We start from the raw sequence: 14,462 nt of genomic DNA, 5'->3' as shown, positions 1-14,462 counted from the left end.
CATTTGGTTGCCCTTGGCTAATAAAGACGTCGGAAGCTCCCACACAATTAGCCTGCTTCACACCTTAAGCATAACGAATTTAATGCGTAATTTTCCGAATCACTTAAGGCTTTCATTTCGTCGTCTAGTGCTCTAGGTCAACGCACCCGACTCCTGCGGCATTGACGTCATCAGATTTGCGGCTGCTGCTCCTGCTCCTGCTCCTGCTGCTGCTGCTTGGCTATCATTTTAAATTATGCAAAACTAACAAGCAAATGAGAACACAATTAAATGAAAAATGCATTCTGCCTGACTGGCAGATACCCAGTATATGCATAGAGCTGGTAGATGCCAGAGAGAGAGAGAGAGAGGGAGAGTAACACAAGGATGCATTCGTATTTTATTAGGCCTAGTGTTAGCATATAGAAATGCTTTCAAACTGTTCCCAAGCATTGCGCCCTTCTCTGCGATTCTCACAAGTTCAAGTAAGTATTCAATGCCAGCTGCAATTCATTTAGTCATATTTTATTAGAGACAAAAAAAAAATGGGACCAAGGCAAAGGATTTAGTTCAGTGGTAGAGAATGCCAAACTGTCGCTGGAACTGGCCAACCGAGAGCGTTGTACAAATCAGTCTAGGCGTTGCTAATACTATGCTGGACGTGGGCGGGACGGGGCAGGGCTAGACCACACTGTTGGACTCAACGGTGCTGGGCGTGGTGTGCTGCGGCTCGAGTGCCGCTTTTGTGGTAAGCGCTACGCCAACGGCGACGTCAGCCTCTTCCGCCTCGGCGGACGCATCAGACTCCTCGTCCTCCTCCTCCTCCTCCTCCGTGTCGTCCTCCAGGCCAGCCTCGTCGTTGTCAATGTGGCGCGCCTGTAGGGCAACAATATTGCGCTCCGCGGACATTACATCTGCGGCTCCAAGCGGCGCCGCCGCTACAGGACCGCTGCTAATGGACACGCCCGTTGGCCGATCCCGATCGGAGCTGGTGGCGCCATTCAGACCCAGGCCCGACAGACCGGACATGCTGGACATGCTGGACATGCTTGGCATGCTGACTGGACACATGCAAGGCACGAACTGGATGCGGTTGCCGCCCTTCTCCGGGAACGCGTTCGGCGGCTGGTAGTTGAAGTAATCCGGATACGGATATTGCGGACGCGCATTATACAAATTGTTCACGCGACGGCTGTAGGTCGGATACTCCGCATTGTAGGCAGCGTAGCGCAGCGATGAGGCGGAGCCCTCGGTGCTGCTGCTGGGCGGTGGTGCGCTCGTGGTGCTGCTGGTCGTCGTGGTGGTTGTTGTTGTCGTTGTCGTCGGTGCCGGCGTCGTTGTCGTTGTCGTCGTGGTGGTGGGCGCGGGCGTTGTGCTGGGCACCGCGCTGCTAGCACTGGCCAGAGCCGGCGGCGTTATGTCCGTCTTGAAGGCACCCGCACCACCAGCACCACCCGCGCCACCAGCAGCAACATCATGACGTCGAGCAGCCGCGTAGCTGGTCACCTGGGCATAGGGGTCATAGTGTCGCCCCGAGAGCAGCGGCGTCTGTGCCGCGCCAAACCCGAACAGCGGCACCCCGAACGCACCGCCCGTCAGCGGCTGGTAGGTGTAGGTGCGAAAGTAGGTGAGTGGTATCTGCTGCAGCACCTGACTCCGCGGCGTCTCCCTGCGAACAAAGAAGCAAGCCAATCATTATCAACTGCCAGCTGCACACCCCCCAGCGTCCGGCTGACTTACGTTGTCGGCTTGGGCCACCAGAAGCCGCTCGTGGGTAAGGGCAGCGCACAGAGGCCAACGATGAGCTGCAATCACATGGCAATGAATAGCTATTAAGTGTCTCATGAATTATTGGGCATCATTAGTAAATATGACGAGTCATGGCAATGCTGTCTGTTAATTATTATTATCGTATCGTTGGCAAGTCTACCATATCGAAATTGTCTTCATCATTATGTATTGACTGCATTTACATGCTCTGAAGGGCTTTGACTGCAAAGCTCTTTGGTCAGGATGTTGGACTATGTTTATGTATCTAGGAAGGAGTTTCGATTGTACATTCGATATTTAATTAAGGATGGGATTAGTATTTAGATTTCATATATAAAAAAAAATATTTAAAAAAACTTCATATTTCGTTTTTTTTTGGTTTATTTTTAACCGAATTATATTTGTAAAATTGAATCCGGTGTTAATTTTGTTTTTCAATAAAAAAAATTGTTGAAAAAAAAAATATAAAAGAAAATGTGACCACACAAATATTTTTCTTTATATCTAAAAATATTTTTTATATTATTTATCATGTTTTAAATTTTTTTATATTTTGTCATTCAAGTTGTATTCTATAATGTTATTAATATTTATAGTATATTGTTAAAAAATTGTCCAATATAAAATAAATTCTTTAATAATAAATTTGTGTAGTTTAATTGTTATAATAATTATTATTTTTAAAATATTTCCTTTTTACTGAATTTTATATTACAGCTTTTTTATGATAATTATTGAATTAAATATTTAATACACAAAAGGGGTTTTAAATTCCTTTTTAAAATTTTTATTGTATTATTATTAAAAGGAAAACTAATTTTTGCTAGCATAATTATTCTTATTTTGAGGCAATGCTTTAATTGTTATAAATATTTTGTATTCAAGTTTATTTATTTGTATTTATTAATTTATATATATTAATGTTAATTATTTAATTTTCTATGAATGTTTTAGCTATGTAAAATTTTTTATTATTTGCATTTTGGTTTCTTTTTCGTTTTATTTATTTTTTTTTTTTAAATTTGAATTTTGATAATAATTTTTTTGATTTTGATTATAATTTTTTTGATTTTGATTATAGTTTTCTTATTGTTTTCTTTATACATTTTTTGTTTAATATTCGAATTCAATTATTTATTTAATATATTCATTTTTTAAGTTTCAAAACTTTTGTTATTATTTTAATTGCATTTAAATTTTGTGTAGGGCTTTTTAATGTTTATAATTATTATTTTTCAAATATTATTTTTATTGTTATCATTTAAAATTAGAATTTCTTATGGATTTTTCTTTTCAATAATTTTCCTTCACATACCACAAGATATTGCCACATTTTCGTTAGATTTATACTCAATAGGCGCGATAATATTTGTGTTGAATATTTTTTGTTTGCCTCCTGTCTGATAATCCTGCACAGGCTAGCGATATCACAAAACACCGTAAAAAAAAGGCAGAGGTAGAGTGAACGAATAGAATCGAATCGAAGCGAAGCGAAGCGCGAGAGGGTTCGTACGCGTGCGCAGCTGCGTTTGCTCTAAACCCAAAGACAGTTGGAGGCCGAGCTTTTATATCGTGGACGCCGAGAGTCGAGGCTGCGGCTTGGGTTACTGGCGGCTGCATCCATTTCCATTTCCATTTTCATTTCCATTTCCACATTTCCCCACATTTCCAGCTGCCCTCGAGCTGCATGCGTCAGACATGGGTTGGCTGGACGGGCGGGGGGGAGGAGGCGGTCACACGGCGCGCGTCTTGTTGCCGTTTGCCTTTTGTTTTTGTGGCACGTTGCACGTTGCACTGTGGCGGCGGCTGCGGCGCTGCAGAGCGCGAGAAAATTAATTGCAGGCTTGGAGAGAACTGAAAAGTCGTATAGGAGAGCGAAAAATAAGTCGGGAAATCAATAATAATAATGAACGTGCCGTGCCATAAGAATAGAAAGCCCCATCATTGACAAAATGATTGAATGAATGACGTCGGCCCTGTGGCAGGGGGCGGGAGGTGGGGACGGGACTGTTGCCCCGCCATAGGCCATTGGATTAGCCATAAATATTTGTAGATGACTATTTTCTCGGTTTTATTTGTATATCGATTTTCTGTTCATTTTGTTGTTGTTTCTTTCTTTTTATTTCTTTATTTTTCAGCTTTTCACACATCGAAATTTGATTTTCTTTTGATGCTGGAATTTGGGTCACACAACATTTCCATCTGCCGCTGGCAGACTCGTGATTGTTTTTGCACGCTGCTCCGCCAGAGGTCTCAGCTCCTCCAGCTCCTCCAATTCTCGTCCCCCATTGGGCTCTTCTTATGCAATGGTCGAGCAGAACAATTGGCCCCAAGGCATTGGAATTGAGTGGCTCGATCATTAAATCTGCATTTTATGACAACTTTCTAGCCGAAACTTTGCCCACAAATGCCTCGTCTTTGTGTCTCTTGGAATTTATTGCCATTTTTTATGGGTGCTCGACCCTTTCAGAGTCTTATACGACCCGCCCAAAAGAACAGACAGAGATGAATCAGAAGAGGTAGATGATGAGTCCAGGAGGTTATTGAGGTGTTAATGGAGCCCAGTTTTAATGACATCGCTGAGCAGCTCATGAGCCGTTAAGACGCGAAATTCTAGGGTCAAATGTCCAGGTCAGTCCATCAGGTGATCATGAGCCGATCGATCGATTGAGAAGAGCTTGAAAGAACGTTAAAGTGCCGTGTAATTAGCTTTTTCTGGAGATGAACGATGAAGCCTAAAAGAGAGAGGGAGAGGGAGAGAGAGAGAGAAGGAGAGGTCCAATTGTCAAGATGTTTAAAGAACGAATGATCAAGGATTACAAAGCAATAAATAATGATCAGTAGATCAAGCAACGATCATTTACCACATAAACAATTTAAATATTAAAATAAATAGTCCATCCTATTTTGTCATTCAAGATCAAGAATAGCTTGAGGACTGTCGAAAGTATTGCAAGAACTATATCAAAAACTGAATCAAGTCATGTCGAACAAAACCCAAAGACGAAAGCAAATTAAGACAAGATCAGTTAAAAAGACCATGACTTCATCTCGAAATACTGTGTGATCTAATGTTGATATATCGAAATCGCAGAGAGACAGAGAGGGAGAGATTAGGTGAACATAAAAATGCAGCTAAGAATCAGTCAAGAATCAACTAAAGTCCGGATAAATAATGAAACAGGACTTAAGATCAAATTACGATCATTTATTTCTATTACAAAAAAAAAAAAAAACTTATTGCTAAAAATAAATATTAAAGATGACAAAAAAATAGTTTCTGTATTATACAATAATAATGAAGATCACATCAGAGATTACTGGCAGAAGTGGGTGGCATCCAGCTAGCGGGGCGGATTCTGCACGTACTTGGATGTGTAATACTTGACCTGATCCTTGCCCTGGTCATTGCGATGGCGCCCTTTGTATCTGCAAATAAATACGAAGGACAGTCATATGAATAGGCTGGAGTAGTTCCGGTGGCTCGCTCACCGGGAGTTCAGAATGAACCAGGTGTTATCCTCGTGGTCCAGGCAGTCGGAACCGGAACCGGAGCCGGAGCAGTCGAGCTGAATACTCGACGATCTCTGGGGCTTGGGACTGCGCAGCAGCTTGCCCAGCGTGTAGACGGGAAAGGCAAAGTACTCCCGCTTCAGGGCGTAGCGCGAGCTCTGCCGCTGCAGCGGCGGCGCCTCGGTGGTGCTGGCCAGCGAGTCGTACGGTGCCTCCATGCTCTCATCCACGTAGACGATCTGGAAGGAAGAAGCAGAACTCCCGGCGCCGCTGACGGTGCTCGTGTGTGTCTCCTCGAGCAGTGCCGCCTCCGAGGGCGCTGCCAGTTCCAGCTCCTGACTGACGGGATCTTCAATCTCAGCCTCCAGCTGCTCGAGCTGCTCGAGATGCTGTTGCTCCGGTGGCGCGGTGAGCGTGCTGTCGGTGGTTGCCACCATGTAGTGCCGATGATTGTCTGGTGGCTCCAGTGGGCGCGAGCTGCGCAGCTTTGGCTGCCACTGCACCACCTCCTGGGGCGAGTGATAGGCGCTGTACTGCTTCGCCTTCTTGGCCTTCCGCTTGTGCTTGCTGCGCGGCAGCTGCGTCTCGTAGGGCATCGTCATGGGCGTGGTCGGTGCGAGCGGCTCCGAGGCAGTTGCAGTGCCCGGGCCAGTGGCTGGCGCGGATGCTGGCGTCGGATCAGTTGGGTACGTTTCTCTGGTGCTGACTGCGGCTCCCGTGCCTGCTGCGACTGCAGTGGTGGAGGTGGTGCTGGTGGCTGCGGCTGCGGCTGTGACTGCGGCTGTGGCCATTGTCTGCGGTGGCATGGTGATGGCCTCGTGCGCATAGAAGGGAATCAGCGTCAGATTGAGCAGCTCCCGCTGGCCAGGCAGGCGCAGCCGCTCCACAATCGGCTTGGGCCGGAACATGGGCGTCGAGGGCGGGTAGAGCACCTGCCCGGGCACCGGCTCCTGCATGGGGTAGCGCTGAGCGCTCAGCATCGTGTTGAGCAGCAGCTCCCCGCGGGTGCCATTGTAGACGAAGATCGGGTAGCTGGCGGTGGGCAGAGCATTGTCGCCGGGCGCGCTGTCGAAAATGGGCAGCGACTGCGGCTGGCGGCGTCGCTGCGCCGGCTTCGGCTTCGACTGCGGCTGCGGCCGGGAGGTGGTCTGTCCCAGCTGCTGGACGTAGTGGCTCGGCAGCTGGACGCGATGCGGCAGCACATAGTGGCGCTGGGCTAACGAGGGTCTGGCCAGCGGCGGCGCCACCAGACGCTCCACCTCCTCGGCTGAGTCGGGCCGGACGCGTATTGTGATCGCTGTGGGCAGATGCTGGCGCTGCTGCCGACGCTGGACACGCTGGCCACGCTGGGCGCGTCGCATTATTGTGGCGCGCGTGCTGGTGGCATAGTCCGAGTCCTGCCTGGCCTGGCGCCTCATCAGCTCGTCCTCGAGTATCCAGAGCGGCCGCTGCGCCGCGTCCAAGTAGCTGTGGGCCAGCGAGTAGGGCGTGCGCGCCGGCGTCCACGCCCAGCTGCCGGGCAGGGCGCTCAGCAGGCGCAGCAGCGCCAAGGTCCAACTGCTCAGCGCCTCCATTTGGGTGTGCGTCTTCCAATTAAATGGCCAAGAGGGCAGCCCCAGCTGCACTCTTTATAAGCGCCAACAGCTCGCCAACAGCTCGCCGAGTGCTTTCGCTCGAGGGCTTGCAAATAATCGTCCGACTTGTTTTCGGCGGGTCAGGGCAGTTCAGTGGGTTGTGCCACATCAAGTCCGCTCGAGTGGCTCAAGTGGCTCAAGTGGTTCTAGGCCATATTTACGCCTCACTCAACATTGTCGCATGGCAGTGTTGAACTTGTTTCACTGCAAATCTGCCATGGGAGCTAGGCCTTCGATTCCCCTGCCCCCGTCCCTGTGCAGCCTTAAGTGGATAATGAGTCCAGAGCCGAAAGTCTAATGGCAATCGAGTCTTAAATCAAAAATTTCACCCATTTTCCACTATTGTGCGTGAAATTGGGCCTAAACGCGTTTCACGGCCCACTAAAGGTCGGCTTCGAATAGATTGGATTGGATACGAATTTCTTGGCTAATCTTCCAGGTTCTATTCCGATGGCTGCTAATGGATGGCTCTACTGGCCGCAGACTGCAGCTGTTGTCCAGTCGAACCAAAATAGGGGGCAGCAAACGTAGGGCGTGGGGGTTAGCGGGCAGGAGGCGGCAAGCAGGAGGCGGCAGGCAGGGGGTTTGGAACGGGGTTGGGGAAAGCCTTCCTTCGCATATGGACAGCTGTCAAAACGGACATTAATCAAAACACTCTAACTGATTTGGTTTCTTGCGTTACGGAATGCTTCGACATGCAACAATATTTTGGATGCATCGCTTGACGTTCGTCGATCAAAACATGGCAGCCGATTCTGATGGGAATCCAGCTATGTTTAGGGCCAACAAAGTCTGTGTGTGTATGGCTGTGTGTGTGTTTGTGTGTGTGTGCTTAGTTCTGGGTCTTTTGTTTCACATGTGGCTCTATGGCTCTACATGTGTTTCTAGTGCACGGTGTTTGGAAAAACAATTTGGGCGACCTACAAGTATTTCCCAAGCTAGAACGAGAACGCGAGCATGAACGAGAGCGAGAGCGAGAGAGGGTGGCCGAGAAAACTGACAAACTGAACATGACCACAGCCGAGTGGAACAAGTGGAACGGCCCCGCCAAAATGGGGTTAATAGCCTTTGACAGACAATCGGATGGACCGCGGGCGGTGCGGTGCGGTGTAGAGCGATGCGGCGCGGCAATCGTGAGTTCTCACTTTTGGCAGGGGCAAAGAAAATGGAAAATGAGTATGGAAAAATGATTTATTAGCCTGTATCTGTGGCTTTGATCGATCAATCGGCGCTATCTGCTGGTGCCTGCTCTTGTTCTCCGTTCCATTATAGGCCTGTTCCGTCAGCTAATTACAAAAATAAAATCATTTTCCCCGATTGCCTGAGATCTTCGGCTACAGCGACGATCAGCTCTGAAGACCGACTCCAGCCAGGGCTGTGTGAACGAACGAACGAACAAACGAACGGATTGAGAACGGATTTCCAAGTATATCCATTCATTCATATCGATTATTAAGTGCTATGTTTAGGTGGTAATTTATGGCTGCGATATTATATCATTTCGTTTGAGATCTCTCTCTCCCTCCCTCTCTATCTGTCTCTCAGTCTATCACTCCCTCTCTGACTGGCTGTCTGATCCAATTGCGTGACTTTACAGCATAATTAGATTGAATTGGAGGGCATTTGCCAGGGCTTTATGAGCTTTTAATGGTCTCTAATGCATTTTAAATTCGCTTAAGCGCATTGATACCATTATCCAGGGGAGCTTCTTCTTATCTGAAATTCCACACTAACTTCTCGAGCTATCGCACACGCTAACTCGTGCCCATAATTAACAGCTAGAAATATTTGGACAGACTTAAGACAAACGCCAACACACACACACACGCACACAATGGTTGAGGAATGTTGGACTGGCATGTAAATCATGGGGTATCTTGGGTAGCGGGGGCCCAGTCAAGCGCATCGCATTTTTGACACCAACAATTTGTTCCGTCAATTTGTTATAGAATGCATTTTATGCAAATGAAATCTGTCCTCAATCTATCTCACAGAAACTTCACTTAGCGACCTGAGACATGTCTGTGTGTGTGTGTGTGTGTGTGTGTGTGGGTTTACCTGTGCATCATATTTTGTGGCATTCTTCTTCTTCTCCTTCTGGCCGGGCTGCGTGGCATCAACTGATTGATGCGCCGCATAGAGCGCACTATGAATAATAAACAATAAACTAATCAAGAGCCAAAGCGAAGATCACCAGATGCATCTGTCAGATACACTTGCGACCTGACAGATACAGATACAGATACAGATACAGATACAGATACAGATACAGATACAAATGCCGATGCAGCGACAGCTTAAGCTAAAGATACGCGGAGACAAAATGTCAAATGATTCGTTTGTCTTAAGTCTTATATCGTAAGTGTGGACACAAATGTATGTAAAGAGTTAAATACATGAATAAACACTCATTTGACGTGGGTAGGCGGTGGGATGACTGGGAATGCCGCCTAATGACATTTGCCAGAGAACTAAGCTATCTAATGGTCAGGTGTGAAATCTCTAGATGTTGCTGATCTCTAGAAAGCTAACAAGAAGTAAAATTCCTTTTGTGGATCGTATGTAAGGAGTTAAATACATATCTGAATGGAATTTGATATTCTGATATTATTAAGAATACTCTTATTAATATTAGAGAGTTTTAGCCTTGAACTTAAAATCGTGAATCTTGTGTTCCGAAGGCTTTAACTAATGTTTTCATATATTGGTTACAAAAAGAGAGGGAGAGAGAGAGACAGAGAGAGAGAGAGAGAGAGAGAGAGAGGCAGAGAGAGAGAGAAGAGAAAGAGAGAAGCAAACGAATAAGACAAGAGAGTGAAAGAGAGAACAAGACGGAATGATGAGAGAGAGAGATACTGAAGTACATCCACATTTACACGAAAGAAACGCAGAGAGTTTAAGGATTAGAGAGATATATATTGAGAAAGAAGCAGAGACATAGAGAGAGACAGGAAGAGAGAGAGAGAGAGAGACACAGAGATTGGGTGAAAGATAGAGTAATATAGTGAGAGAAATAGAAATGCAAGAATGTAAAAGACAGTCTAGAGACAAAGAGGGAGAAGAAAGAGTATATATGGATGGGGGAAAGACAAAGAGATATTGCTACATGTGTATGTACATACATACACTTGTTTCTAGATATATCCATACGATGCGTATCTTATCAGTCAACATGTAATCGCTTTGCTCACATCTAAATAATTACCCTAGTCCCGCATACAATCTGTTATATTTATTGGGCTCTTCAGCTTGTGGCCAGCGACCATCGACGTGTAATCTTATCTGCCTGGCTGTGGCCATATCAATCAGTATATTAATTACAAGTCAATCCATTATACAACTCGGGCCATCAGCTGGAAGTGCACTCTCAGTGGAAGAGGGAAACGGCAGAAGAAACAAACCAATAACAGCACAAAGAGTTGACACTCGAGATGACGTCGCGTCGTCGCTGATCACCGAAAGCTCTTCGTGCGATCCGTTAATTGTTATTGGGCAGCGACAAGCGAGCAGCGACAAGAGAAGCTCTTCCAGCACGCGTCGTGGCGACTGGCGACGACTGCGTCACTGAAAGCTCGGCCACTGGTGGCTCGTCTCGCCTCGTTGCCCGACGCGACGCTGCGTCGTCGATTGTCCGACTCCAGCCCTGGCAGCATTCAGCATTCCATTCGCCTGCCTGAGCTCAGTGCGAATTCTGTTGTCGAGGCGCGCGGCGGCTAAACGTTGAGTCCATTGCTTGCTCTCTCTCTCTCTCTCTCTCTCTCTCTCACTCTTACTCAGTCAATCGCTGACGCTCTTGCTGTATTTGTATTGCGATTCTTGTTGTTGCTGTGTGTTTTTTTTACTATTTTGTTTTCATTGCCCAACTTGTTGTGACTATCGGAGCGGGCATCTAGCAACAAAGTGAGCACAGCTTCAGATATTTCGACTTCAAAATTGTTTTTGTTTAGACTCTACAAATTTTCTGCTCATAATTGCTTTTTTTTTAGAATAAGAAGGAACAAAATATAGCTAAAAAATAAAAAATCAGGCTGAAAATTGGCGCATAAGCATAGACAACATAACTATATAAGTGCGGAGCTAATTTATATATGGGTATCTAACAAATAAACCTCTGGTCTCAGTCCGCATTCCAAGAACCAAGCAGCTCAGCACAGCGCCGGAAGAAAGCAACGAGATGAGCAGTCAAAATGATCATATACCCACCATATCGCCGGGCCGCAAAGCCGTCTTCCAAGTGCTGTCAGGTGGTTCGGCCGGTTTTCTGGAAGTGTGCATCATGCAGCCTCTGGACGTGGTCAAGACTCGCATGCAGATTCAGGCACGGCCCGCCGCCATCGCCGGCTCACACACGGCCGAGGTGAGTTCAAGCAATCATCAGCTGGCCATTCCAATGTAAACAAAGGTGTTTTTGCCAAAGGTAATCGAAGTGAATACAGTTCAAGGGGCTTATGTTGACAGCGTGTGTATTTGCCTGTGAGTGTGTGTGTGCGTGTGTGTGTGAGTGTGAGTGTTTGTATGTGTAGCTTAAGCAAAACGCCGATAAGAACCAGACAGCTTTTATGACCATGCCCAAAAAAGCGAACTTAGCACGCACCAATCTCGCTGGCCAACTGATAGGGTACATGTGCAAGTATGTATGCGTGTGTGCGTATGTGTGTGATAGGTCGTGTCAAGGTCATCAGAAGTGACAATCGAGCAAATATACATAGATATACATACATACATATGTAGCTATCCAATGGGCAATGGGCTTGCACAGCTGACGAGTGCTTCGATATTAACAAATACACACACACAAACACACTCACACACACCCACATACATACATACATACATATGTACATGTGCTTATGTAGTGCTTATCGATTGGGCGCTGTTTTCAAATATTTTCGACTTATCCCTCTCTCTCTCTCTCACTCGCGCTCTCTCTCTCTCCGCTATCGCAACGCGTGCCGCACTTTGTTTCCAACTGAAATGAGACAACCCGAATTGACCTATACAGTTAACAATATCTTATCGGCCTATGCTTGAGATCTTATTACTGGTCTTAGCTTTTGAGAATGCACTTGACGTTGCTCTAGGGATAACTGGCCATATATTAATACATATATGTATATAGTCCGCTCTTCTGCTGCTATAATGCCTATACTACTGCCGGCTATATACTGAATAATGCGGAGAATAAATGAGAACAAAGAGAGATCTAGTTATATCTATAGATATATGTGTGCATATGTATGTCAAGATATGCATATAGAGAAGTATATATGTATGTATAATTAGCACACGGAAACTCTTTTCTTTATACACATAGTACATATGTATATAAATATTACTGTATATATGTATGTATACATAGCTGAGAAATAATTAATAGCATCACTATGCAATTCGTGCGTGGCGCTACATATTTTATTTTTCTCCACAGTATGCACAGTTATACGCACATATCAATATACATACATATACATATATTTATGTATTATATTCATATGTCTAGTTTTTGAACATTTTCTGTGTTTAAACAATTTGTTAGCACATTATTAAAATAGATGCAAAAAAGTAATTCAAATGACATGCACATACACACTCACACCTCTCTTCTACACACACACACACGCACGCAAAGTTAAGTCAGCTAATAAACTAATTCCGAAAGCTTAGAGTGTTTTTGTTTGTTTTCTTCCGTTTCATTATGATATTTGCGTGCCGTGAGCACTGGAAAATGGAACAAGATTTTGGCTGTTTTGAAGCCAAATGGCGCTAAATTTAAATGTATTTTTGATGAAGTTAAATAAATTTCACAATGGAAAAGAAGGGAGAGATGGGGATATATAGAGACAGATATTGTCCTTACTCCAGTCTGTATAATGTAAGCTTTACTAACAGAAAGAAGAGGGAACTACTTAAGGCTTAACAATAAATACTCAACCACAATTGTCTAGGGGCTGAGCCCTACCTATTAATATTGAGAGCCTGACGATAAATGAATGAATTACTCTAAGCAGGTGCACTACTCTGGCGTGTTTGACTGCTTCGCCAAGATGTATCGCCAGGAGGGCATCGCGTCGTATTGGAAGGGTCTGATGCCTCCGATACTGGCCGAGACGCCAAAGAGGGCCATTAAGTTCCTGGTATTCGAGCAGACGAAGACGTTCTTCCAGTTTGGCTCGCCAACACCGACTCCGCTGACCTTCGCCCTGGCGGGTCTGACGGCCGGCACCTTGGAGGCGATTGCCGTCAATCCGTTCGAGGTGGTGAAGGTGTCGCAGCAGGCGAACCGCCAGAAGAAGCTGATCGGCACCTTCGATGTGGCGCGGGACATTGTCCGGAACGAGGGCATCGGACTGCGAGGGCTCAACAAGGGCCTGACCGCCACAATGGGCCGCAATGGCGTCTTCAACATGGTCTACTTCGGCTTCTATCACAGCGTCAAGAACCTGGTGCCGGAGAGCAAGGACAACACCTGGGAGTTCATGCGCAAGGTGACCATCGGCTTTCTGGCCGGCACTCTGGCCTGCTTCGTCAACATACCGTTCGACGTGGCCAAGTCGCGCATCCAAGGGCCCCAGCCGGTGCCCACGGAGATCAAATACCGCGGCACTCTTCGCTCCATTATCACCGTCTACAGGGAGGAGGGCTTCCGCGCTCTCTACAAGGGCCTGGTGCCCAAGATCATGCGCCTGGGTCCCGGCGGAGCCATAATGCTCCTCGTCTTTGACTACACATACGAATACCTGTTGTTGAATCACTCATAGTCCATCACTTCTACACCTAGCACTAAGAAACTGTTGGAATTTTTTTAGATATGCCGAAAAACCCCTAAAAATCTAGTTCATAATTTAACACACGTACGCAAATGACACAGCTTGGCAAACAGATGTAAATACATAATTATATATATTTGAAAGCGTTTCCATTATATTCTTGAGTTCTTAATTCAGTCCAAAGCCTAGAGGGATTTTCAGATAAGGAGCAGAAATTTCCCATATACAAAAGCGGAATAGTTAGAGCGAGAAAGACTAACAATGGAATAAGAGGAAAGAAAGAGAAGAGTGCGTGCGTGACTAATTGAGATACGATATCTTAACAACAAATAAAGTTAATGACGGTTGGAATACTTCTACATACCGAAACTCCTAAATGTCCTAAAAAATCTTCGTAGCTCCTAGCTCTCCAATTGAATCAGTTTTTGAGTCAATGTAAGCAATCCAACAAAGTCTGATTCTCGGTAACTTAACATCAAATTCAGACACGCGTGAAGGCTCCCACTCGATCAAGCAACACCGAAAAATATGCTACAGCATTTGAAAGAATACTCCAGAAATAGTCTACTTTCCGAGAGTTAAAACACAGTTTAAGTGCTTAGTGAAATCTTTACCTAAAACCTTACGGATATATATGTAGATGAGTTACTCAGTGTCAATAAGCTCATTGCCAAATCGTATGCCTATAACATATACTCTCCGACCATACAAATACAGAGGAAGTACTCAGTATACCCATAAGCATGCACAGATCAAAGGTAAGTAAAGCCATGTTAAAAAGTGCTTCGTAGGTCCATTA

At 45.7% G+C, this 14,462-nt stretch overlaps 3 protein-coding genes across 5 annotated transcripts; 1 reads left to right on the top strand and 2 right to left on the bottom strand.

Annotated features, from left to right (window-relative positions):
* Positions 1-494: 494 nt before the first annotated feature.
* LOC108655700 (uncharacterized) lies at positions 495-3,277 on the bottom strand. Its single transcript, XM_018107479.3, has 3 exons — positions 3,065-3,277; positions 1,720-1,784; positions 495-1,648 (listed from the first exon to the last, which is right to left on the bottom strand). Exons 1-3 carry the CDS (start codon positions 3,080-3,082, stop codon positions 661-663), a joined length of 1,071 nt encoding a protein of 356 aa, XP_017962968.1. The 5' UTR covers positions 3,083-3,277; the 3' UTR covers positions 495-660.
* Positions 3,278-5,022: 1,745 nt separating this feature from the next.
* Positions 5,023-7,086, bottom strand: LOC108655699 (uncharacterized). Of its 2 annotated transcripts, XM_089264387.1 has the most exons (2): positions 5,242-7,086; positions 5,023-5,178 (listed from the first exon to the last, which is right to left on the bottom strand). In XM_089264387.1, exons 1-2 carry the CDS (start codon positions 6,834-6,836, stop codon positions 5,094-5,096), a joined length of 1,680 nt encoding a protein of 559 aa, XP_089120513.1. In that variant the 5' UTR covers positions 6,837-7,086; the 3' UTR covers positions 5,023-5,093. The 2 variants fall into 2 exon arrangements, with proteins under 2 accessions (XP_089120513.1, XP_089120514.1); XM_089264388.1 differs by lacking the exon at positions 5,023-5,178 and having other exon boundaries at positions 5,238-7,086.
* A 3,475-nt stretch (positions 7,087-10,561) lies between these two features.
* On the top strand, positions 10,562-13,806 carry LOC108655807 (mitochondrial 2-oxodicarboxylate carrier). Of its 2 annotated transcripts, XM_018107630.3 has the most exons (3): positions 10,562-10,796; positions 11,018-11,253; positions 12,905-13,806. In XM_018107630.3, the coding sequence occupies exons 2-3, from the start codon at positions 11,071-11,073 to the stop codon at positions 13,652-13,654; spliced, it is 933 nt and encodes a 310-aa protein (XP_017963119.1). In that variant the 5' UTR covers positions 10,562-10,796; positions 11,018-11,070; the 3' UTR covers positions 13,655-13,806. The 2 variants fall into 2 exon arrangements, with proteins under 2 accessions (XP_017963119.1, XP_089120270.1); XM_089264144.1 differs by lacking the exon at positions 10,562-10,796 and having other exon boundaries at positions 10,926-11,253.
* The last annotated feature ends 656 nt before the right edge of the window (positions 13,807-14,462 follow it).

The sequence above is a fragment of the Drosophila navojoa genome, chromosome X (assembly GCF_054131105.1).
Source record: "Drosophila navojoa isolate 15081-1374.11 chromosome X, UAZ_NAV_1.0, whole genome shotgun sequence".
NCBI classification, from domain to species: domain Eukaryota; kingdom Metazoa; phylum Arthropoda; class Insecta; order Diptera; family Drosophilidae; genus Drosophila; species Drosophila navojoa.
The sequence above is the reverse complement of the archived record's forward strand: the minus strand, read 5'-3'. Positions and strand labels throughout refer to the sequence as shown.

Coding starts and splice junctions, on each gene's coding strand:
- LOC108655700 (XM_018107479.3), bottom strand. Junction 1,649..1,719: donor TGGTGGCCCAAGCCGACAAC/GTAAGTCAGCCG, acceptor CTTTGTTCGCAG/GGAGACGCCGCGGAGTCAGG.
- LOC108655699 (XM_089264387.1), bottom strand. CDS start 6,836: ATGGAGGCGCTGAGCAGTTGGACCTTGGCGCTGCTGCGCCTGCTGAGC. Junction 5,179..5,241: donor TGGTTCATTCTGAACTCCCG/GTGAGCGAGCCA, acceptor ATTTATTTGCAG/ATACAAAGGGCGCCATCGCA.
- LOC108655807 (XM_018107630.3), top strand. CDS start 11,071: ATGAGCAGTCAAAATGATCATATACCCACCATATCGCCGGGCCGCAAA. Junction 11,254..12,904: donor CCGGCTCACACACGGCCGAG/GTGAGTTCAAGC, acceptor TACTCTAAGCAG/GTGCACTACTCTGGCGTGTT.